Raw genomic sequence first — 26,089 nt, forward strand, 5'->3', positions numbered from 1 at the left:
ACCACTAAAATGTGCAATTTTTTACGCATAAAACAAACCATCACACAGCTCTGTACATGGAGAAATAAAAAAGTTTGGGAGTGAAAAATGAAAACACAAAAATGAAAAAGGGTTACAGCGGGAAGGGGTTAAAAATTACCATTTCAAAAGGTAATTCTTCTCTTGACATTCAACATAGAGAAGGCTTGGCCATGAAAGTGTTAAAGGAAACCCACCACTTCCAATGGTGGTAATAAGCAGCAAATGTCGTGCACCAGCTCAGGGTGAGCTGGTGCCGGCGCTTATTTTCGTTATGTTTTTAAACCGATGTGAAGCGTTAAAAAGCTTTATTTATCTTTATATACAAGTACTTTCTGGCACATTGGTCTGCGCTCGGCGCACCATGCGCGCGACCACTTCTTATTCAGGCGCACTAAGTGGTCGCACGCATGGTGCGCCGAGCGCGGACCACGGTGCGGTGAAGCTACTTGTATATAAAGATCAATAAAGTGTTTTAACGCTTTACATCGGTTTAAAAACGTAACAAAAAAAAAGGGGCCAGCACCAGCTCACCCTGAGCTGGTGCACGTCATTTGCAGCTTAGAAGCACTATCGGAAGTGGTGGGTTTCCTTTAAGGGTGCTGCATAATGGGAACAGTATCAGATTTGTACATGTATAAAACATACATTTTGGTGCTGTTTATATTCCGCTGCTGAGCGCCCTGGTCTAAGCCCCTTGCCAGAACAGAGGTGCTTACGGTACTTTTTCTTTCAGTGCTGATCAGACAGATGTTCACACTGGTCTCAGGGGTGACCTGTACACAAAGGCCTCAGCAGTCACATGGTATGTGTGTGCAGGTCACTGTCAAGAACTGTCACCCTGCAGTCACATTTGTCAGGATTTGTTTACATTCTTTGGAGTTTCATTTGTCCTGTAATACGGTAGGAGCAGCAAACAAATTCTGACAGGGACAGATGCCTCATGGCGTTTTTTTTTTGTACAGGAGTTCCATGATTCTTTTTACAGAACATACTTTGCAATGGATTCTCCTAACATAACCTGGAAAGCCGATAAGAACATACCTGTAACGGTTAATATGTGAATTCTGTAGACCATTATATATTCTACCATAAAGAGCTGCATAAGAAATAATCGTTTTATTATAACTTGTAAATCCTATATAATAGTTATTATAACAAAATCTCACATAAGCAAACCTGAAATGCAAAATCTGGTAATAGAGCACAGGTACCACTTACTTTTACCAATGTAGAAATAAACCATCCCAAAAATTAAGCAAGGAACGAAAATATTATTAAAATACAATTTATATTTGTCAGCAACAGTACAGGTCTCCCATGTTTCTTTAGTTGCAATATTCTGTGCTGATGGATTCCTGTATAGGTTTACACAGTATATGTATCAAGCTCATATCCTAGATGCAGCTTGTTTGTGATGGTCTCCTGGTACTATTTTATTATCCCTAAAATATGGGCTCTGGCAACGAACTTCATAAGTGACAGCATTACCACCCACTGTGTGGTCACTAATAAGCAAACACTTCATAATACCTGGAGCCAGGGGCGTAACTTGAGGGGCTGCAGAGGTTGTGATCGCACCTGGGCCCATGAGGCTTAGGGGGCCCATAAGGTGTCACTTTCCCATATGAGAAGACTAGTACTATAAACCATACATTATAGTCGGGGACCTGGCACAGACTTTGCACTCGGGCCCATCCGCTTCAAGTTACGCCACTGCCTGGAGCTGATTTTTTAGGTATCTTTCAGGTTTGTTGAATGCAGAATAGTTATCAGAAATGTGATCCTAACTGTAATACCTGGTTATGCCACAGTATACACATGCTAAAATCTGAATTATACACTGCATAAGACACATTTTTTCTTGCTGACATGAAATTGGAATAAACCTTTCATGTTTTAGGTAAATTAGGGTTACCAAAATTATTAATAGTTTCCAAATGCCAGATTAATTAGTGAAATTTTTTACATACACAAAGATTTCTATGCCGTTAAACAATGCCCATATAATGATGTCATGTCTTTGGAAGCTTCTGCTTAATCTGAGTGAATTAATTTTAAGGCACAACTAAAACATACTTATATTCATTGTGTAATTATGTCTAAAGAAATAAGCCAAGATATTAGAAGATTAGAGAATTGTGGACTTGCACAAGTCTGGTACATCCTTGGGTGTAATTTCCAGAAACCTGAAGGTTCCTCGTTTATCTGTACAAATAATTGTACGCAAGTACAAACAAGAAGGGAATGTCCAGACATTATACAGGTCAGGAAGGAGATAGGTTCTGTGTCCCAGAGATGAATGTGCTTTGGTCCGAAATGTGCATTTCAAGCCAAGAACAAAAGATATTGGCCCAGATTTACTAAAGCCCCCGCGCCAGTTTTCTGATTTTTCTGCATTGTGTGTATGGGATTTTCATAAATCTAGTGAAGAGTAGTAGTAAGACAGCAATCCAAATCCTACATGGTAAGTTTGTATGGGTGGTGCTCGCAGCTGGAGGTTCTGGTGCTCAGAACCCAAAGTCAGGCATTGTTGATGGAGGAAGCCACAGCACCGAAGTCCAAAAGACTTTATTCACATATCATCCAGGCAAATAAAACGGGACGTTTCGATTCCCATTGAATCTTTATCATGCTTTTATCGCGTTTTATTTGCTTGGATGATATGTGAATAAAGTCTTTTGGAATTTAAAACTCATTGACAATTTCATAAATCCTATACATTATAATTCTGGGAACATTTGCATATGCTGGGTGAGTGGGTGCCCTAAAGGTCTCTGCTATAAAAACCTACACTTTATATTATATTATTGATGATTTACCAATATCCGATCAAGATCCGATGAGGGTTCTATTCCTAGCACCTCCCTAAATCAGCATTTTGGACAGCAACGCTGCAAACTCTGCAGGCCCTAACTCTCTGAGATCCATGCTTTATGTACACACAATAATACTACCGGTGATATGGAGGATCCATGAAAAACAAATCAACCATTTTTTTTGTAAACCAAGTTGCTGTACTTTTTATTGTGTATCTGTGAAAATCATCTATTCACTGCCCAATGATTTTACTGATCCAGTGGGAGGAGATTTAACAAAGTGTCAGGAAATAGACCAGTGTAGAGTCAAACTACATTTCGCTTAGTAAATCGTGCTGGATAATTTATCTGGAGTAGTATTAAACGTGGATTTATAATTTAGACCAGCTATAAATTGGTCTAGATTAGGACTAAACTTTCTGGTGGCCGGACTAGGCCACACCCATTTTCATGAGGCCACACCCCTTTTTATGAGGCCACACTGAATAAATGTTCTCAACAATAATAAATAATAAGAATAAATGTTCTCCCTGAAATAAAGAGCTCAACATTTTAAAAGTAGCCTGAAACATGTATGTTTTAATGGAACAATAAAGAATTGATTTTATCTGACCACAGTGCTGGAGAACAACTTTATCTGCATTGTATCATTCATAAATGATAAATTGATAAATCTCCTCTAGTGACTTTAATGGGCATCACTGGTCCAAAAGATGAAGAAAATATAACATTTATCTGCTATTTTTTCAGTGCAGGTAGTGCAGCTTTGTCCTATAGAAACATCTAATCTGCTGTGGTATTGTCAGACCCATATTGATCTAAAAGGACAGGTCATAAATATTGTAAGACCTTACATATCAAGGTAATGCTCTGACTGGGCCAGAAGGTCTTGTCTAAATATTGTACTGCTAGCAATTTACCACCAATTATCTAAAAGATCAGAGGTAAAGAGGATGTGGATTATACGTGGGAATCTATTTTCATAGGTTCAAAACATAGGATCCTGTATTAATGCTTGGTATTAGCTACACCACAATGCACCATGGATACAATAATCTTTCTCTATAAAAGAGACGATCCACTGGAGTTTAGATATATCAACAATTTCACAAGGTTTTTTCCCATATTCCTCATTAGATTAAACCACAAAAATATATAGTAAACTAATAGAAAAAAATAGAGCTTTTCTTGTAATTCATTATTAAATAGCCCGGGTCAATGTCACAGACCACATGTGTTAGATGTGGTCACAGTCTAGCGGTCCATGTAGCAGAAAGATTTGGAGTCGGATATATTGTAGAGCAAGTTATGGATCTGCTTGCTTCTTCTGGCTTCTAGTAGAAGTTTTCTGGATCTCTCCTTAGCTGCTTGCTGTTCAGCACGTTTCTGAATCCGCTTCTGCCTTAACCACCTGCAAAGAGATGGTAGCGTGGTTAGTTGGGCCAGGATTGGTAGAACTGAGACATAGAAGATCCCTGTAAACCAGGGTCTAAAGTCTGTGATTCTTCAGCTGCAACTCCATGGAAGCCCTAGGTCAGGGGTAGGGAACCTATGGCTCGGGAGCCAGATGTGGCTCTTTTGTTGGCTGCATCTGGCTCTCAGACAGATCTTTAATAAATAGTGATGGCTGCTGTGCGTCTCTTAGACTGATCACTGAACACAGACAGCAATGTTACCGCTGCCTACGTCCATTGTTTAACCCAGCCGCCATTGTCTAAGCCAGGGTCAAAGAGAAGAGTGTGGGTGCATTGAGGAGCTGGCTACAGGGAGCACAGGTAGGTGAATATTCATTTTTATTTTTTTTTGCTGTGACTACCTATCTACTGGTGGACATGTGCATATTCTAGGGCTCTCATGGAATAACATTTTAAAATATGTGAGCTGCAGAACCACATTGTAGATCTGATGATGTAACGTTGAGACCATCGTAACCTGCACTCTGTACGGATGTCAGGAGTCGCCAGAGACTAAATAAAGAATTTCTGCCAATTCCAGGGAAGGACAAACTCTTGGAAAGATTAGAATTATAGCATTAGCACGTCTAATCTCAGCCACAAAGGGTAACATCACAGCTTAGACACATCACCCTATGAGAGCATTTCTCATGAATACGCCGAACTGCTGCAGGATATGGCCGGTGATCGGACCGCTAAGTGCCACAGTGTGGTGGAGCTTATCAGTATGTTTTGCTACCTCAATGCTACACCTCCTCTCTAGTGGAATGATATTGAGCCAATGTCTATGACTTATAAATCTGGCTAAACAGATACTGACATCCACCTCCCACCCACTTGTCAAAAGTGGAGTCACAAGTCAGCCTAAAATGTTGCAAATGGCCATTTTGTGACTGTTAAAACCAGAATCCTGGCATGATAAATTCCATCCAGTGCGTTTTCTCCTATTGTGGCAATTGGAAGTAATATGGGGAACTAAGCAGAAGAATGTGTGTTGTCAACTGCAACCATAGTTTCCACACTGGACTTATCTGTATATTGGCCAAGAGCTGTCTTCACAGTATGTAATGGGCATTGGAGCTACAATTAGAGAAATTACTTGACAATTTATGAAAACTGATGTTTCCTATGCCAATCTAGATATGCTGGCACATAATTTAGAAAATAATTTCTGGCAATTTGTGGACACAGAATGATGTGAGGTGTACTTATCTCATATGCTGGAAGGATGAAACAGACTCCAGGGAGTGGACACCAGAAATTTCAATCTTCTATGGACTTCATTGACAGACAGTGGTGGGTTGAACTTGTATGGGACCCCTAACCCCAAAAGCATAATAGCCTGTTGGTGGTTTAGTGGTCCCAATCGAACAGGCTGTATGTGAGTCTCACCCCTTACAAAAAACTTCTAGTACAAATGGTAAGCATGGCACGAAACAGCAAAAAGTCTCACACTTTTCAACTTTTTAATGTAGATAGAATGGATGAAATAAGTATTTGACCCCAGATGATTTTGCAAGTTTTCCCACCTATAACAAGAGATTTGTTATTTGTATTGTACGTGGACTTCAACTATGAGAGACACAATCCCAAAAAAGATCCAGAAAATCTGATTTATGATTTTTAAATTATTAATTAGCACTTAATTACATGAAATAAGTATTTGATCCCCTAACAACCGGCAAGAATTCTGGTTACCAGTGCTGTTTTTCTTTAAGATGCTGCTACTTCTCTGCACCCATTACCTGCATTATTTGCAGCTGTTTGAACTTGTTTCCTGTATAAAAGACACCTGTCCACACACTCAATCACACTCCAACCTCTCCACCACGGGCACGACCGAAGACCTTTCTAAGGACACCAGGGACAAATTTGTAGACCTACCTGCACAGGGCTTGGTTGGGTTACAGGACAATAGGTAAGCATCTTGCTGAGAAGACAACTGTTAGCACAATCATTAAAAAAATGAGAGAAACATAACAAGACTGTCAACCTTCCTCAGTCTGGGGCTCCATGCAAGATCTCATGGGATAAGGATGATTCTGTGAAAGGTCAGGAATCATCCCAGGACTACACACAAGGACCTGTGCAATGACCTGAAGGCAGCTGGGAACACAGTCTCAAAGATCACTGTTAGGCCCCTTTCACACTTGCGTTTTTCACGCACGTTGTCTGTGCGTGCTTTTGACGCGCAGAACTTGCATTGCACTCTGACCCATTGTTACCAATGGGTCTTTTCAGACTTGCATTTTTTTTCACGCGCACACGCGTTTAAATCTCGACATGCTCTACTTTTGCGCGTGAAAAACGCATTGAAATTGCATTGAAATTGCATCAAAAACGCGGGTGAAAAACTGAGACACTGAACAAACTCTGACCGAAAACTGATTGCACTCTGATGCAAAATGCACGTTTTTCACTGACCAAATCCTGATCGCACCCTGATCAAACTCTCACGTGATCTGCAACGCAAGTGTGGAAGGGGCCTTAGGCAATGCAATTCCAAAGCGTTTTTCACGCGCAGAAAATGCGCGTGAAATGGACTCAGGACTGAGCTCTATCTTTTCTATGGCAATTGATGCGTGAAAAACGCATTGCACTTGCATTGCACTTGCGAGTGTCTCAGAGTGCAATGCGTTTTTGATGTGTCTCCATAGACTTGTATGGTGTGTTTTTCACGCACGTGACTTGCAAAAGTAGAGCATGTCGAGATTTAAACGCGTGTTAAAAAAACCACGCGTGTTCGCGTGAAAAAAAATGCAAGTCTGAAAAGACCCATTAATTACAATGGGTCAGAGTGCAATGCAAGTTCTGCGCGTCAAAAGCACGCGCAGAAAACCCGCGTGAAAAACGCAAGTGTGAAAGGGGCCTTAGTAACACACTATGCCATCATGGATTCAATCATGCAGGGCTTCCAAGGTCCCCATGCTCATGCCAGAACATGTCCAGGTTTGTTAAAGTTTCCCACTGACCAGGTTGATGATCCAGAGGAGGAATGGGAGAAGATCACGTGGCCCTACTGTAAATAGAACTTTTTAGTATCGACTCCACTTGTTGCATTTGGAGAAAGAAAAAGGATGAGTACAATCCCAAACATGTAGCATGGGGGTAAAAGCATCATACTTGAGGGGTGGCTTACTGCAAAGGAGAAAGGATGACTGCACCATATTGAAGGAAGGCCATGTAAGGCAAGATTTTGGACAAGAATCTCCTCTAAGTAAGAGCACTGAAGATGGGTCGTGATTCAGTCTTCCAGTATGACAATGATCCAAAACACACAGCCAGGACAACTAAGGAGCAACTCCGTATGAAGAATTTCAAGTTCCTGGAGTGGCCCTTAACCCAATCAGAAATCTTTGGAGGAAGCTGTAACTCAACATTGACCAAATATTAAGTTCTGTTTTTCTATGGGATAAAATACTTATTTCATGCAAAAAAATGCTAATTAATTATTTAAAAATCATACAATGTGATTTTCTGGATTTGTTTTTAGATTCTCTCACAGTTGAAGTCTACCTATAATAAAAAACACAGACTTCTCCATTCTTTGTAGGTTGGAAAACTGCCTGCAAAATATACTGTTAATTAAAAAAACTACAACAAATATACCATAAAAATAACATTTTATTTACACTATATGAATATTGAAAAAATATATAACTACTTAAAATGATTTCCAAGCTTCTGGCCAAGACTGCAAGCTGTGTATTGCAAAGGTTACAATCTGAATATGCAGCATTAATGACACACTGAAAATTATTTTGGTTATTTAAAACTGAGACAGAAGAGTAGACTATGCTGAGACAGCTGACCAACACAACAATTGCCTTGCCTGCCCCAGCCACACAGAAACAATACACAGATTGAGAAATAAAGTTACGGCTCTGACTATGTGAACCAGAATTTTTCAATTTTTGGTCCTCAGACTAGAGTCATTAATAAGGAAAATGATGAAATGCAGGTAAATCAGATGGGAAGATAAAGATCAAAACTCAGAAGAAAAGATGACGGATTCTTTCCTCCATGCACATAACTTTGAATTACTTACTGTGCAAATGCTCCTTCTCGATCCTTCTGTTCCAGGAGAAATGCTTCATACTCTTGTCTTTGTAGTTCTTCCATCTTTTTTTCTTTCATCTTTTCTTTATGTTTCCTTTTGAGCCAAAGAGTATAGGCTTGATGTGAATCTCTCTCTTCATCCTTTAAAGAAAAAACAGAAATGCCTTTTCATAACATAAATTGATTTATTATAATGTATATACACATAATTTAATGCATATATCTGCTCCCCCCCTTCCCGAAATGTGGAGCCCCGGAGTTGCCCTAAACAGCCTAATGGGGATCCGCTATTGATGTTCACAGATCCCCCACCAATCTGTTCACAACTGCTCTCTCCTGCGGTTTCTGAAGCTAATTACTGACTCAAAATGGGGTTCACACATATTGCATCTATAGGAGAGTACAAGGTAGGGGGCATGGCAGTGGGGTTATTGTATATTGTAGGCAATACTAAACCGATGAATTTTCAGGTTAGGTTTGAAATGTGGAGAACAGTCTGATGTGTTTTGGTAGGGTTTCAAGAGTATGGTGGGGGCACAGGAGAAGTTCGCCAGGAATTGTAATTGTTTTCCCCCTTAAAGGAAACCTACCATTTGATTTGATGCATTATGAAGCAAACATACCTTGAAAATGCTGTAGCTACACTGGTGCAGCACAATAACTTGTTTAATCCCTGTGCCAAGTAGTATTGCTGAAAAAACAATTATAAAATTATGATAATGAAGCTCTGTTACTTCTGTGCCAGGCTCAGTGCTTTTCTTTTCACATTAGTTATACACTGCTCAGAGGATGATGTAATCACTGTTCTCCCTGCCAGGCAGAATAATCAATTGCTGCACCATCCCCCAGCTGAGCTGAGTGATCCAGCTCAGGTTGATTAATCCTGTCTTGGCTGTTCAGAAAGCTCCGTGTGTAATGTGGATCCAGCTTTCCCAAGGTCCTGAATTTTATAATTGATTTTTCAGCAAAACCACTCAACTCAGGGATTAAACAAGATATGTTTCTGCATCAGTGTAGCTACAGCATTCTCAAGTTTGGTTCATAATGTATCAAATCAAATGGTAGATTTTCTTTAAACCTCTATGCCAAGTGGGTGTGGAGGGGTGTGAACGGAAGCATGTCTGGTACACTAGTTATTCCCAACCCTTGAACAACCATGGCTGTGGTTTAGCGCTATTTGTGAATGTGATAGTGAATGAGACAACTCACAGGAGCGCTGCTCGTCTCCATCACTTTTGCCTGCTGGATTCTTTTATCTTGGAAATGTTGAGACTTTTTTCGTTGTAACCACATTTTAAAGGCCATCTCATTTTCTCTCCTTTTCTGCTCTTCCTGTTCTTTTTTGTGCTCTTCATCCTATTCACAAATATAATATTGGTTATGATTGTCAGCTAATGTTACACAGTGTAAAATTTATGAATGGCATCGGTTGCAGCAATGTAATTAGGCATATCTTCTCTTCTCGCCATCCTAAGGCCTCATGCACACAAATGCATGTACCCAGCCCGGGTGAGCATACAGCCGTGTGCAGGAGCCCCTCCCCTCTACATTGAAAGCCGAGTGGCTAGCTCAATAATACAGCAAAATATAAGACATTTCCTCTATTTTTCCATGCAGCAGCCTGACTCACTGTGTGCTCACTGCACCATGACCGGTTCCATAAGTGTCCGCAATGGGCCTAGGGCTTGGGACAGATGGTGCAGGAACATTATATGTACACTAAGGGCCACATATTATTGTGCCTGTGCCAGTTTTTTGTCTAAGTTTGCACCAAACAAAGCTTGGACATGTATTTATGAAGTGTTTGCGCACTTTTGTGTCCAGGTTGCATTTTGTCAGACACTTTGCCCACCCCCCGATTTGTGACACGTGAAAGGCGGCGCACATCGAAAATCAGCAAATATTCCGACGATATTGCAGTCCGCAGACCCTTAGTAAATGAGCCCCATTATCTCTCCTCCAGCAGCAAGGATTCTATTGTTATAGTGCAGGCAAATAAAGCTCAGCCCTGTTTAGAGCAGAGTCCTTGAATTTATCTGGATAATACTTAAAGGGGTTGGCCACTTTACCTCAGGTTTTCTGTAATGTGTGGGGGCAGGATATTAGGTAAGCAGCGGAGCAGCGGATGAAATCTGTGATATTCATGAGCTGCTACTCTCCTGTCAACTCTCCAGTGAATTTCTCCTTCTATTATAGATATGGAAAAAGCTGGGGAAAATGGTAATTTTCCAGGATGGGCTAAGGAAAACATTGCCTCTTTTGCTACCTTGTAAGTCAGCCCCCTTACCTTCAAGCATGACCTACAGGAAGCATAATGACATTTATGCAGGATTAAAGCCAAACCAGTATATCTATTCCAAAAGGAATAGGAAGGAAGATTCCCAACTGTAGACAGCACTAGTTGTGTCTCCTCATTGTAGAGAACTGGTTTGGGTTTTGACTAGGGTCAGGAAGTAAGAGCTCTCCAATGGAGACTTTGCCTATGGAGACGCTGCCTTGGAGAAAACTGTCAATCAGCAGAGAGTCAGCAGAAGCACCAATTCACAGAATGAAATATCAACAATCTCGGCTCTGGTCGCAGCCGATACACTCTGATACCATGAAAGATATGTAATAGATGATATGATGTCATGACTGATGGGGCACCTTCAATCTGGTGACAGATTCCCTTTAAGATGGCCACTTCTCCCAGATACCTCTTCAATACTTAAAGGGCATCTACCACTAGGATGAACGACTGTATGCAAATGAGCCACAGGGGCTCCAGGCTTCTTAGGTGTTAATGGAGCCTGGAGGCTCATTTACATACAGTCTTTCATCCTGATGTCCTTTAAAGAGGACCTGTCATCCATATAAAAGGCACTAGGAGCTGCTGACAGGGTGGTCCGGCGTTCCTATTGTACAGCGCAGCACTAGAAGCTGCTTACAGCACGATCCGGCGTTTCTAGTGTACATCGCCGCAGTGTCTGCTAGCGTTATTGGAGGTTTCTGATAACGCTACCAGTGTAACACTGCTACATCTGCTGTAGCACTAGGAGCTGCTTACTACTGCCTTTTATATGGATGACAGGTCCTATTTAACCTATGTTTTCAACGGGCAGCGGAAGGGAGTAAGCTGCTGCCAGAGACCTCTCTCATGGTGAGAAAATCTCAGCAGTGAACAGACATGATACGTTTTACCACACTCAATACTTTCTTCACATAGTGTTTGGGAAGTGTTGGCTGTCAAGTTTCTCTAACAAAGAAAGTTTCAGAGGTTCAGTCAACTTTTTGAGGTCCTTTTAATGGCAGCCACCGATAAGTGACTCTAGAGAGAAAGTTTTCTTCATGTAGTACGGTATGTTTCCATAGTTTTTCCCAAGGAGCATTGCTGTAGTACTGTCCACACTTGCAGGCTCCACCACACATGCATGTTACTCACCTCCCTCCGGAGTCTCTCCTGCCTCTCTAGAATCCGTTTTTGGAGTTCCTTTTGCTCTGGAGAGAGGCAGTAAGTGGTGTTCCTAGTGGAGACAATTGCAGACTGCACTCTCCGCTGCGGCTTTAGTTTATGCCCAGATTTTGTTAGGTTTGCAGAGTTGGGTCGGACCTTAGGGTTAGTAGGTGGCTGAGGCATGAAACCGTTGACATTTTTAGTATCCCCATTAGCTGTAGTAACATATCTATCTGGATGAGATGAAGATTTAGAGCCGTCACTATGGTTATTTATAGGGGGCAATGAGCACTGGTTCTCCATGTCCCGTAAATTGACAAGTTCAAACTTCCCATCTTTTTCAACCAATACTTTTGCTTCTTTAGATTCTTTGCCAGAGCCGCCATCTTTATCACTATTTCCCCTGTCATGTGGAGCCTCATCTACTTGTAATTGAGACATGCCATCTACAACGTCATCTCCTATGAAGCTTTCTGTTCTATCACTGTCAGGGAAGTCTACCGGAGGAACTTCTAGATCAACCAAGTTTTCCTTGAATTTCAGTTTTCTCTCTCGGTTTTCATCAACAGTTTCCATTTCCAGTTTCTTGTTGGCTTCTTCTATCTTCTCTGCAATGTATCGTTTTGCTTCTTCATCTTCCAGGTCAGCTTCTTCAGAGTCAGGTGTGACCTCACCATTTGTACTTGGCTCAATGTGAACAATGTCATCTCCACTTATTGAAGACTTGTCACCTTCATTTTCCTTTTTTACCGCATGTCTTGAGCCATTGAGATTGCTGGACTCTTCCTCTTGACTCTTAAACATACAAAGAATGAAGAATTTATTAAACTCATATTGAAATCACAAATGTATTATTTTCCCAACATAAAAATCAGAAATTGAGGTCAGTGTGAACAGAACTATAATATGGCTCAAAAGGTCTCAGTGGCCAAAGAACTTGATGAGAAATGGAAGGATTCGCCCATAAAGCACAACTGCCTCCCCCATGACATGGTTGGGAAGCAGGACTACAAAAAGTGGGGTGCTGAATGATGTAGCATTACTTAGGAGCGTTCCCACAGCAGGGATACGCCTGAACACACAAATCACCTATATGATATATCAGGGCATCAGGTTATACTCAGGATTTCAGGGGAAGTCAAGTTATTTAACCTTAATGTACTAATCCATAAAATAGGTTTTTATATTTATTTTTATGAGATTGTTTGGGGTTCAACACCCAGCACCGTCTGATCAGCTGATAGCAGCAATGCTCCTCACTGCACAGAGCCAGAAGTATTCAGCCCCATCCATTGTGTAGCTGAGGTTCTGGGTGCAGTCACACGTTGCAGTTAAAACTGCATCGCAATCAGCTTTTAGGTGGTTTTAGGTGCAGTTTTGTCAATTGAACAGGTGAAAAACATGAACTAAATGGGTGAATGAGATTTTTGGAGTAGGTTTCCCCTTTAAAATCAAATTCACTCAGTTCATGTCTTTCACCTGTTAAATTGACAAAACTGCACCTAAAAGCACCTCAAAGTTGATTGCAATGCAGTTTTAACTGCAATGGGTGACTGCCGGTGGCACACGTGGCATTTTGAACCCGTTTTTGGGACGTTTTTAAGCAGTCCGCTACAAGACGCATGCATTTTTTGAAAAAAAGCATCCGTTTTTGACCAATTTTAATTAAGATAATTGGTAAAACCTGTCAAAAACAGATGCATTTTCAAAAAACGCATGCATTTTTTAACGGACTGCTTAAAAACGTCCCAAAAACAGGTTGAAAAATGCCATGTGTGCCGCCGGCCTCAGGGTTCATCTCCCATTCAATTAAATGGAATCCAAGTAAAGCCTCAATGGACAGAGGTGTCTGCTATCAGCTAATCATTTTGGGTTCCAGGTGTCGTGCACCCGCCAATCCTGTATTAATGACCTCTCCTACCGAAATTCTATAATTATGGAAATATATTTATGTTAAAATCTGCCAAAAAGAAAAGGAAAAATATATTTTCTTAAAAAAATATGTATTATACCATTGAATCCTTATATTTCTCAGCTTCTTCATTGATTAGCCAGTCAAGGTCCTTCTCAAAGTCATCTTCATACTCGGGTGTCCCGTCTGAATCAGATTCATTCGGCTTGCTCATTTTTCCAGATAAAAGATGTAGTTTTTCTAAAAAAAATAGAACTGAAAATTTTCAGCATTTTTGGTAAAAATTTAAAAGAGAAAAACAGAGTAAGTGAGATTCTGTAGATGTGTAAGAAAACTATACAATTTCCTATTCCATTCTAGAAGAAGAATAACCTGTTGGAGATTTAGGGTGATGTCACACATGCCGTTTTTAGGCCGTTTTTAGTTAGTGCGTTTTCAGATCGTAAAAAACACATGCGTTAAAAAACGCATCAGTTTTTTGAAAACGCAAGCGTTTTTTAAAACGCATGCATTTTTGTCTGTTTTTAACTACGCAAATTCGGGGAACCAGACGCACTAACTAAAAACGGCCTAAAAAGGCCATGTGTGACATCACCCTAAGGGTGATACCACACGTGGTGTTTTTGGTCAGTTATTAAGCATGTGTTTACAGTCCGGTTAAAAACGCATGCGTCTTTAAAAAGCATCCGTTTTTTACTGTTTATCATGCGTTTGGCTGCTTTGTATCCATTTATATATTAAGTTAAACAGGTTCAAAGCAGCCAAATTCATGATAAACGGTAAAAAACTGATGCGTTTTAAAAAGTATAAGTATAGTGGAGTATAACAAAAGTATAAGATAGTGGAGATCCAACAGCCTGATTCTTGGCTCTTACTACATGTGCAATCATGAGAAAAGCAGCCTAGCGCCATACACAGGAGATGGCCATCTCGTCCTAAATTGGTGGGTTCAGCTGACAAATATTAAGGGGTGCAGTTATATTAGTTTTTTTAATTTAAATTTTCTCTTTTACTTGTGACTTTTGTACCGCGATTGCTCCAAAATTTGCACCTTTTCAACTCGCCCAGCAAAGTTTGCCACGAAAGAATATTTATTTGTTTGCGTCTCATACATCCTTAGAATTCAGATGTGGACATCTGAAAAAGTCACAATGTTTTGCAACTAAACTCTAGTCCCGAGCAGGCGAAGGCAATAGTTTAGGAGTAGTGATGAGCGGTTTATAAACTTACAATGTTTGGGCTCAACCCCCATTAACATCCACAATCAGTGTTGGCACCAAGCGCGGGTGTTAACTTTTTAAACACTATTAAAATGTTGGCAGAGTGTATTTTCTTGTGCATGTTACCAGTCGGGGTGAACATAGGGTTTGGGCACGCCCATCCCAATTTAGGAGGGGTTGCTCATACACTGTTTAAAAAAAAAAGTCACAAAAAACCAACAGACACAGATTAATCACCCTCTAAGATAAATCAAGCAAGTCCAACCATCCCCCACCCAAAAAAATAAGACAGACTCAGGTTCCAAACTAATAGAATATCTACCATCAAAATCTACCATCAAAATCAAGCACCATGGATGTGGTAATCTTATTACATTTGTTATCCATAGCCTCCTTCCTAATAAAAATCAACTTTCAAAATTATGCTAATGAGCCAGAAGGCTCATTACCGTTACCAGAGCACCCAGTGCTGCAGTTTCACAGGATGTTACAATGAGTAGAATATGTCTCACCCACCACTTCCTCTGCCTGTATAATCAACAAGTAGCAGGAAGTGACGGAGGAAGAAAGACCCACTCTGCTCATTGTAACAGTCTGTGAATCTGCAGCACGGAGGGGCGCTGAAAACACCCACCATAGATAGACTTTCAGGCTCATTAGCATAAGTATAAAAGTTGATTTTATCATGCTTAGTTTTGATGGTAGATTTAAGATACAAATCCTTCCAAACTTAAATGGATTTATCTGCACAACATTGTAACGCCTAGGGGTTGGCCACTTTTCAATAATTATGTCTCTGCATGTATATGAACCTGAAGCTTTGCCTGCTTTGAGAGCGTCAACCTTTCGCGGTTCTCACCATGCTGCCCTTTCTATATCTGTAGACAGCTTCCTCTCTCTCCAGATGTGGTCATACGTCTGCGATGCATTTTAAAGCACTTTGCAAAACGCATGCATTTATACATGGTACCATGCGTTTGACTGGTTTGAAAGTGTTTTTCTTCATTGCTGGAAGTGTAAGCAGCTGTGTTAACATTTTAACAGCTGCTTACAATTCTAACAATGAAGAAAAATTCCTTCAAACCAGCCAAACACATGCAATTTCTTTAAAAACGCATCACAAACGCCATCTATGTCCACACCCTCATTGCTCCAGCCCATCCTCTTGATGTCACCTAATGTGTCGCTTTCTGTCATAGTCCCTTTCACAGAGAAGGGGCGCGGCGTGATGAGTCATGATCTCCTGCTGGAGCTCCTCCTATTCATCAGAGCTCAAAGATGTATAAAAAGATCAATGGAAAGTCTGCAGACTGCACAAATGTATCAGGAATTTTGAATCACTTGATGAACCTTCAGGGATTATTAACCCCTAGGGGACTCAGCCTCTTTTGGCCTTAAGGACGCGGCCCCATTCTTCAAATCTGACCTGTGTCACTATAAGTGGTTATAGTTTTGGAACGCTATGAGATATCCAGGGGATTTTGAGATTGTTTTCTCGTGACACATTGTACTTCAAATTAGTTTAAAGATTTGGATGATATCTTTTGTATTTAGTTATGAAAAAAAACTAAATTTGGCAAAAATTTGGAAAAATTCTTTATTTTCAACGTTCTAAATTCTCTACTTTTGATGCAGATAGTCATAGCTCCCAAATAAATTCATAACTTACATTTCCCAAATGTCTGCTTTATGTTGGCATGGTTTTTTAAGATTCCACATATTTTACTAGAATGTTATGAGGCTCAGAATTTAGGTATCATTTTTCACATTTTTTGTAAAATCACCAAAACCTGTATTAGATGGACCTGCTCAACTTCTAATTGACACTGAGAGGCCTAAATAATAGTGAGACTCGTAAAATACCCCATTGTGGAAACTACACACCTCAACGTATGAAAAACCACTTTTAAGAAGTTTGTTTACCCTTTATGTGTATCATAGGGGTTAAAACAAAATGGAGGTGCAGTCTGCAAATTGTAATATTTTTTCACAATACACTCATTTTGGGTGGAAAATTAAACATTTACAATGGATTAAATGAATAAAGGCTCCACAAAGTTTGTTACCCAATTTCTCCCGAGTACACCGATACCTTATATGTGCTGGTAACCTGCTGTATGGGCGCACAGCCGGGCATAGAAGGGAAGGAGGCGCCATCCAGATCAGATTTGCTATGTCACATTGTACAGGCTATAATTTTTTTCTTTTTTTAATGTGGACCTATAGGGGCTTATTTCTTTTGCCACATGAGATGCACTTTTCTGGTACGTAATTTGGGGGAATCTATAGGCTAATTGGTGAGATTTTATTAACTCTTTGTTGGTGGAGGAAATGAAAATCATCACTTTTCAGGAAGATTTTTATGGGGTTTTTTTTTTGGCTGTTTAGCATACCACAAAAATAGTATATTATTTTTATTCTATGGGTCGCCACGATTACAAAAAGACCTCATTTATATAGATTTTTTATTTTATTCCCATTTTTAGTGCATAAAAAGTAATTTGGCAAAAATGTTGTTACATGTTTGACCGCGGCGTGTAAGGGGTTAACACCCGCGATCGGAGCCGGCTCCGATCGCGGGTGTTAGCGCAGGCTGTCAGCTGTACTAGACAGCTGACAGCCGCTGCTTCTGGTACCGGCTCCGTTCGTGAGCCGGTGCCAGAAGCAGGACGTTATAGAACGTCCCCGTGCGCTAAGCATCTAGCCCCGGGGACGTACTATAACGTCCTGGTGCGCCTAGGGGTTAATAAAGCAGTAAAGGCACATGGGCAACTTATGTAAAAGAGTGGCCAACCCCTTTAGTATTATTATATGACGCTACTGATGTCCTTTAAAAACGCATAAGTTTACACAAAAACGGACAAAAACAGATGCATTTTCAAAAAACACATACATTTTTTAAAACGCATGCGTTTTTAACGGACTGAAAATGCATGACTCAAAACAGAGTAAAAACGGGTACAAAATGCCATGTGTGCCACCACCCTCAGGGAACCAGCCAATGTTAACCCCTTATCACCGACAATAGTTTTCAGCTCAATGACCAGACTCGATTTTTCAAATCTGACAAGTCTCACGATAATTGGTTATAACTTTGGAACGCTTTAACATATCCTGGTGATTTTGAGAATGTTTTCTCGTGACACATTGTACTTCATGTTAGTTATAAAATTTAAGTGATACGTTTTGCGATTCGTTCTGAAAAAAAGTGAAAATTTGGCAAAAGTTTGTAAAAATTCTTCATTTTCCAAGTTTGAAATGTTCTGGTTTCCAGACAGGAAGTAAAACTACCCAAAAAGCTTGATAATTAACATTTACAGAATATCTGCTTTATGTTGGGATGATATTTTATGCGTCCTCTCATTTTTCTAGGATGTTATGAGGTGCAGAACTTTAGGTGCGATTTTTCTCATTTTCATGAAAATTGCCAAAACTCACATTTTGAGGGAAAACTCAGCTTCCAAGTGACTTTGAGAGGCCTAAATAATAGTAAAACCCCATTAATTACCCCACTATAGAAACTTCACCCCTCAACGCATGTAAAACAACTTCTATTAAGTCCATTAACCCTTTAAGTGTTTCACATGGGTTAAAACAATATGGACCTGCGATTTAGAAACTATGGAATTTTTTTGGAAAATACATTCATTTAGGCCAAATTGACAGTTTCATAATGAATAAAATGATGAAACGCTCTGCAACGTTTGATGCCCAATTCCTCCCGAGTGTACTGATACCCCATATGTGGTGGTAAACTGCTGTATGGGTGCACGGCCGAGTATAGAATGAATGGAGGCGCCATTCACAGCAGATTTGTATTGTCACATTGTACGACCTATACATTTTTGCGGTGATGCCTCATTTATATAGTTTTTCTTATCTTTGCTCAATTTTCCTGAGCAAAACCAATATTGGAGAATATCGCATTGTTTTTACTATTGACAACTTTTTAGGGCCATAACTTCTGTATTTTTCTGTTGTCAGACCTGGTTGAGGGCTTATTTTTTGCGAAAAGAGTTGTTCTATTCAGTCGTATCATATTAGGGAACATAGCTTTTTTTGATAACTTTTTAGAACATTTTTTGTGATGGTGTTTGATGAAAAATTGTATATTACGGGAAATTTTTCATAGTTTTTTTTTTCGTCGTTGACCGAGCGGGTTCAATATTGATTTAGATTTATTGTACAGATTAATACGGGCGCGGTGATATACATTTTTCGTGTGTTTTTGTGTTTTATATACTGTATTTGCATTATATGTGTAACTGGGGAGATTATGGGACTTTATTTTATTTATTTATTATTATAAAATGATTTAATCTTTTTTTTTTTTTTTTTTTTTTACTTTCACATATTTTCCACCTTTTGGCTTGTACAAGCAATCATCCGATCACTTATTCAAGCCTCTACACTGCAATACACTTGTATTGCAGTGTATAGTGTAAGTAACTCAGTTACATACAGCTGGGTCCTGCCAGGAAGGCAGAACCTGGCGAGAAGAGGAGCAGGAAGCCCCGGGTCACTCGCCGGACCTGGGGGCAGCGGCAGGAGGGATCGGATCCCCCGGTAAGCACACCGGGGGGGTCCGATCCACGTGGGACACACTTGCACGCCGCAGTCATACTTGACCGCGCCGTGTAAGGGGTTAAACACCCGGGATCAGAGTTTTTCCGATCCCGGGTGTTAGTGCCGGGTCTGGGCTGTGATATCACAGCCCGACACCAGCACTATACTGACCTGATGTCCTAAAATCTTCTTCTGACGCGGCGCCGTAGAAAGGCGTCACGTCAGAAGAAGCACCCTTAATGACCGACGTAGATTCCCGATAGGGCGGTCATTAAGGGGTTAAACATGCAAAAACGCATACGTTTAAAAACACACCAAGAACACACAGTGTGGCAGCACCCTCAAATGGACAAAAATCTCTCCATGGCCATGTGATGTCACACAGGTGCACGGCTCGTTATAACACACAGCTCTGATTACTCTGTGATTATAAGGAGCCGTGCACCTGTGTGACATCACATGACCATGGACAGATTTCGGCTCACTGGAAGTAACCATAGAAGCTTTCTATAGAAGGACAGCAAGCAGAGATCTAGTAAATGGTGAGGAATTGATACAGAAAGTATACTGTAAAATTATATAACTTTTCACCGGGCAAACAATAACATTTATTTGCTGAAACTGGAATACCCAAGGGGCTGTGCCACTAAAGTGACCTATCCACTGGATAGGTCACAATTGCTGATTGATGTATGTATGGCTGTAAATTGCACATGTGCATTCATTCTCTATGGAGGTCATAGTTGAAAATAGCCCATAACTAGATCCATCAGTCCACAAGAGACTAAATGGAGGTGCAATGTACATGTGGGACCTCAGGATTGGTAGATAGGTAATAGTGATAGCTACAGCTACAATAACAGAGGAGTAGTATATGGAGATGCAGCAATGTTCAGGATCTTTGGTTAAAATGCTCTCCTCACATGTCTACAAGATGACATAGTACCAAATAACAATCAGTTTTCTGCGGATACAATCCATGTGATCTGAGCCAGACACCACTACATGTATTTCCTCCCTGTTCTTTCTACTTAATCAAATAATGACTGTTCCGCTCCCTAATCTTTCCAAACAAATGGCTGCTAGGATGAGGAGTGTGTACAAGCCCAGCACTGACACTCATGTCTGCTGTAAAGCTTTGTGTCTCTAAGGGAACTTCATAGATAAGAGGTTGTAAAAGAATAAGGTCATGTACAAATACAGCAAAGCGGAGTATCGAATGACCCCATGGAATTTATATTATGTAAACAGAGTATGGGCACATCCATCAGGGTGGCAGCATGGTAGCGACTGTGTGTCTCATCAACCAAGGGGGCACATACCAGATCAGACATAAGGAGGAGTTAGTATTGAAGGTTGCATAAGAAATCTTACAAAGCTTGAGGTTAACTGCAGAACTGTGTGGGGGTTTAATATCTTTGCTTTGTGACATCACTGTGTGTATAATCCCTGTACTGTGACATCACTGTGTGTATTATTCCTGTACTGTGACATCACTGTGTATATAATCCCTGTACTGTGACATCACTGTGTGTATAATCCCTGTACTGTGACATCACTGTGTGTATAATCCCTGTACTGTGACATCACTGTGTGTATTATTCCTGTACTGTTACATCACTGTGTGTATAATCCCTGTACTATTACATCACTGTGCGTATTACTCCTGTACTGTTACATCCCTGTGTGTTTTATCTCTGGACGGTGATATTGTTGTGTATATTATCAATGTACAGTGACATCATAATATATTATTATTGTACCAGGGCCGCATCTACCATGAGGCGGGGTAATGATCCTGCCTCAGGCAGCAGATTGCAGGCCCCGCAGGGGGACGGCAAATTGCCAGTAGTACAGACTTTCCAAAAGGCTGGCAAGTCTGTACTACCTTAAAAATCCACTACATGCAATTGACATGCAGAGCAGTTCAGCACAGATTCGCCTGTGTGCGTCGCTCTCCAGGACAGAGGTCGATGTGTGTGATGAATTCATCACGCATGGGCGTCTGTGTCCTTTCACAAACTATGCGGCATCTGGTGGCAGAAGAGGTCGAGACGGGGGGAGCCCAAATGTATTAGGTTTATTATTTTGTTTGTGGTGTTGTGGCTTTATACGCCATTTACTGGGGGGTGCTGTAAATACTGTCTACTGGGGACTGTCTATACTATTTATCGGGGGTACTGTATACAATGTCTAATGGGGGCTGTATATACTGTGTCCTAAGGGGGGCTGTATATACACTATGTACTGGGGGCTGTATATACACTATGTACCGAGGAGGCTGTATATACACTATGTACTGGGGGAGGGGCTAATATCTAGCTTCTACGGTGCAAAAATCTCTCAGAATCCAAGATACAGAGATGTGTATAAAGGTCAAATTACAAAACAATATTTATTAGTAGTTACATACGGTAACATAAAAACATGTGGAAAATGTGGAAAAATAACAAATCCATTTCCTGTTTCTACCATGTAAACAGCTGTGTACAATATCTTTCCTTATGAGAAATATCAAAGGAAAGATACACCCATGGGCCAAAACTGCGGTAAAGTATAAACATATAAACCTTATGTACCCTGTAAAGCAATGTGAAGAAAACAATCTCATGATTTATATAAAGGAAAACAAGCAATGCAATCTCAAATCCCAGCTGTATAATATACGTCCTATATACAAATGCCAACAGTAGGATACATGTAGTTCTATATAACAATCCCAGCTATGTAATATATATGTACACATTTATGATCTACATATCAATCCCACCTATGTAATAGCTGCCACTTGTAATATATACTATATACCAATCCCAGACTTGTGATACGCACCCTATATATCATTCCAAAGTATGTGAATCATTCCATAGTATGCACTATATAACATTGTCAGATTTATAATATATGTACTATGTATACCAGTTATATAATACATGTATCCCTGCAATGTGATGTACACAATATATGCAAAGGGTAACTATGTGATACATGTAGTACTGTATAAAAATCCCAGCTATGTAATATGTGTGTGCACATTTACTGTATAACTTGCATATCAATCCAACCCATGCAATAGCTGCAACATGTGATACATATATGTACTATATATAATCCCCAGCTGTGTAATACATGTCCCATATACTATCCCCAGCTATGCAATACATGTCCCATATACTATCCCCAGCTATGTAATACATGTCCCATATACTATCCCCAGCTATGTAATACATGTCCCATATACTATCCCCAGCTATGTAATACATGTCCCATATACTATCCCCAGCTATGTAATACATGTCCCATATACTATCCCCAGCTATGTAATACATGTCCCATATACTATCCCCAGCTATGTAATACATGTCCCATATACTATCCCCAGCTATGCAATACATGTCCCATATACTATCCCCAGCTATGTAATACATGTCCCATATACTATCCCCAGCTATGTAATACATGTCCCATATACTATCCCCAGCTATGTAATACATGTCCCATATACTATCCCCAGCTATGTAATACATGTCCCATATACTATCCCCAGCTATGTAATACATGTCCCATATACTATCCCCAGCTATGTAATACATGTCCCATATACTATCCCCAGCTATGTAATACATGTCCCATATACTATCCCCAGCTATGCAATACATGTCCCATATACTATCCCCAGCTATGCAATACATGTCCATATACTATCCCCAGCTATGTAATACATGTCCCATATACTATCCCCAGCTATGTAACACATGTCCCATATACTATCCCCAGCTATGTAATACATGTCCCATATACTATCCCCAGCTATGTAATACATGTCCCATATACTATCCCCAGCTATGTAATACATGTCCCATATACTATCCCCAGCTATGCAATACATGTCCCATATACTATCCCCAGCTATGTAATACATGTCCCATATACTATCCCCAGCTATGTAATACATGTCCCATATACTATCCCCAGCTATGTAATACATGTCCCATATACTATCCCCAGCTATGTAATACATGTCCCATATACTATCCCCAGCTATGTAATACATGTCCCATATACTATCCCCAGCTATGTAATACATGTCCCATATACTATCCCCAGCTATGTAATACATGTCCCATATACTATCCCCAGCTATGCAATACATGTCCCATATACTATCCCCAGCTATGCAATACATGTCCATATACTATCCCCAGCTATGTAATACATGTCCCATATACTATCCCCAGCTATGTAACACATGTCCCATATACTATCCCCAGCTATGTCATACAGGTCCCATATACTATCCCCAGCTATGTCATACAGGTCCCATATACTATCCCCAGCTATGTCCTACAGGTCCCATATACTATCCCCAGCTATGTCCTACAGGTCCCATATACTATCCCCAGCTATGTCCTACAGGTCCCATATACTATCCCCAGCTATGTCCTACAGGTCCCATATACTATCCCCAGCTATGTCCTACAGGTCCCATATACTATCCCCAGCTATGTCATACAGGTCCCATATACTATCCCCAGCTATGTCATACATGTCCCATATACTATCCCCAGCTATGTCATACATGTCCCATATACTATCCCCAGCTATGTCATACAGGTCCCATATACTATCCCCAGCTATGTCCTACAGGTCCCATATACTATCCCCAGCTATGTCATACAGGTCCCATATACTATCCCCAGCTATGTCATACAGGTCCCATATACTATCCCCAGCTATGTAATACATGCATACCCAATGTAGGACGTATTCTAGCTATGCACTATAAGTACAATATATCATTCATAGCTGTGTCATATACGTAGTAAATATCTCCTATGTTATATTTTCCGTATAATGAAATACTATGTCCTATATCGCCGCTTTATCACTCCGCTCCCAGGCATGACAGTACCACATGCTGCCCCCTGTAGATGACCTCTCACCTGTGGACTGGGCGGGTTAATGATCCCTAATAATGTACCGTACTCGGGATCCCGCAGGCTGCGCGTTCACACAGGAACATCCCGGGAGCCGCCGCTCATCTCAGCCTCACAGGGCATTCATCCCCAGCAAAGCTGTCGCGTATCCATAGAGACCGAGGCCGAGACGTCACCCTAATTCTCGCGAGACTTCACAGACAGCGAGAGCTTCACTGTATGGTGTGTGACGTCATCGCCCTGTCCATGTGTTGCTAACAAGGTGATGTCACTATACATTACTGAAAGAGGCTCTCACCATATAATATCTATATTTTACTGATATAGGCTCACACTATATGTATCTATATATTACTGATAGAGGCTCACACTACAGCCAGGGATACTGTACAGGGGATGTATCTATATATTACTGATAGAGGATCACACTACAGCCAGGGATACTGTACAGGGGATGTATCTATATATTACTGATAGAGGCTCACACTACAGCCAGGGATACTGTACAGGGGATGTATCTATATATTACTGATAGAGGCTCACACTACAGCCAGGGATACTGTACAGGGGATGTATCTATATATTACTGATATAGGATCACACTACAGCCAGGAATACTGTACAGGGGATGTATCTATATATTACTGATATAGGATCACACTACAGCCAGGGATACTGTACAGGGGATGTATCTATATATTACTGATAGAGGCTCACACTACAGCCAGGGATACTGTACAGGGGATGTATCTATATATTACTGATATAGGATCACACTACAGCCAGGGATACTGTACAGGGGATGTATCTATATATTACTGATATATGATCACACTACAGCCAGGGATACTGTACAGGGGATGTATCTATATATTACTGATATATGGTCACACTACAGCCAGGGATACTGTACAGGGGATGTATCTATATATTACTGATAGAGGCTCACACTACAGCCAGGGATACTGTACAGGGGATGTATCTATATATTACTGATAGAGGCTCACACTACAGCCAGGGATACTGTACAGGGGATGTATCTATATATTACTGATATAGGATCACACTACAGCCAGGGATACTGTACAGGGGATGTATCTATATATTACTGATATAGGATCACACTACAGCCAGGGATACTGTACAGGGGATGTATCTATATATTACTGATAGAGGATCACACTACAGCCAGGGATACTGTACAGGGGATGTATCTATATATTACTGATATATGGTCACACTACAGCCAGGGATACTGTACAGGGGATGTATCTATATATTACTGATAGAGGCTCACACTACAGGCAGCTATACTGTACAGGGGATGTATCTATATATTACTGATAGAGGCTCACACTACAGCCAGGGATACTGTACAGGGGATGTATCTATATATTACTGATATATGATCACACTACAGCCAGGGATACTGTACAGGAGATATATCTATATATTACTGGTATAGGATCACACTACAGCCAGGGATACTGTACAGGAGATATATCTATATATTACTGATAGAGGATCACACTACAGCCAGGGATACTGTACAGGGGATGTATCTATATATTACTGATAGAGGATCACACTACAGCCAGGGATACTGTACAGGAGATATATCTATATATTACTGATAGAGGATCACACTACAGCCAGGGATACTGTACAGGG

At 40.5% G+C, this 26,089-nt stretch overlaps 1 protein-coding gene across 3 annotated transcripts in view; it reads right to left on the reverse strand.

The window, feature by feature from the left end:
• Nucleotides 1–1,122: 1,122 nt before the first annotated feature.
• The window catches only part of CCDC181 (coiled-coil domain containing 181), a 35,182-nt gene continuing 10,215 nt past the window's right edge, over nt 1,123–26,089 (reverse strand). Inside the window, exons 1-6 of one of the 3 annotated variants that reach the window (XM_072137743.1) lie at nt 24,463–24,604; nt 13,796–13,935; nt 11,772–12,578; nt 9,560–9,706; nt 8,340–8,491; nt 1,123–4,248 (exon numbers count right to left, since the gene is read on the reverse strand). In XM_072137743.1, coding sequence (XP_071993844.1) covers nt 4,092–4,248; nt 8,340–8,491; nt 9,560–9,706; nt 11,772–12,578; nt 13,796–13,909 — 1,377 coding nt within the window. In that variant the 5' untranslated portion in view covers nt 13,910–13,935; nt 24,463–24,604 and the 3' untranslated portion in view covers nt 1,123–4,091. Of the gene's footprint in view, nt 4,249–8,339; nt 8,492–9,559; nt 9,707–11,771; nt 12,579–13,795; nt 13,936–24,424; nt 24,605–26,089 lie in introns of those variants that run through there. The other 2 variants (XM_072137742.1, XM_072137741.1) reach the window with 2 other exon arrangements.

The sequence above is a fragment of the Engystomops pustulosus genome, chromosome 2, assembly GCF_040894005.1.
Source record: "Engystomops pustulosus chromosome 2, aEngPut4.maternal, whole genome shotgun sequence".
NCBI lineage: Eukaryota > Metazoa > Chordata > Amphibia > Anura > Leptodactylidae > Engystomops > Engystomops pustulosus.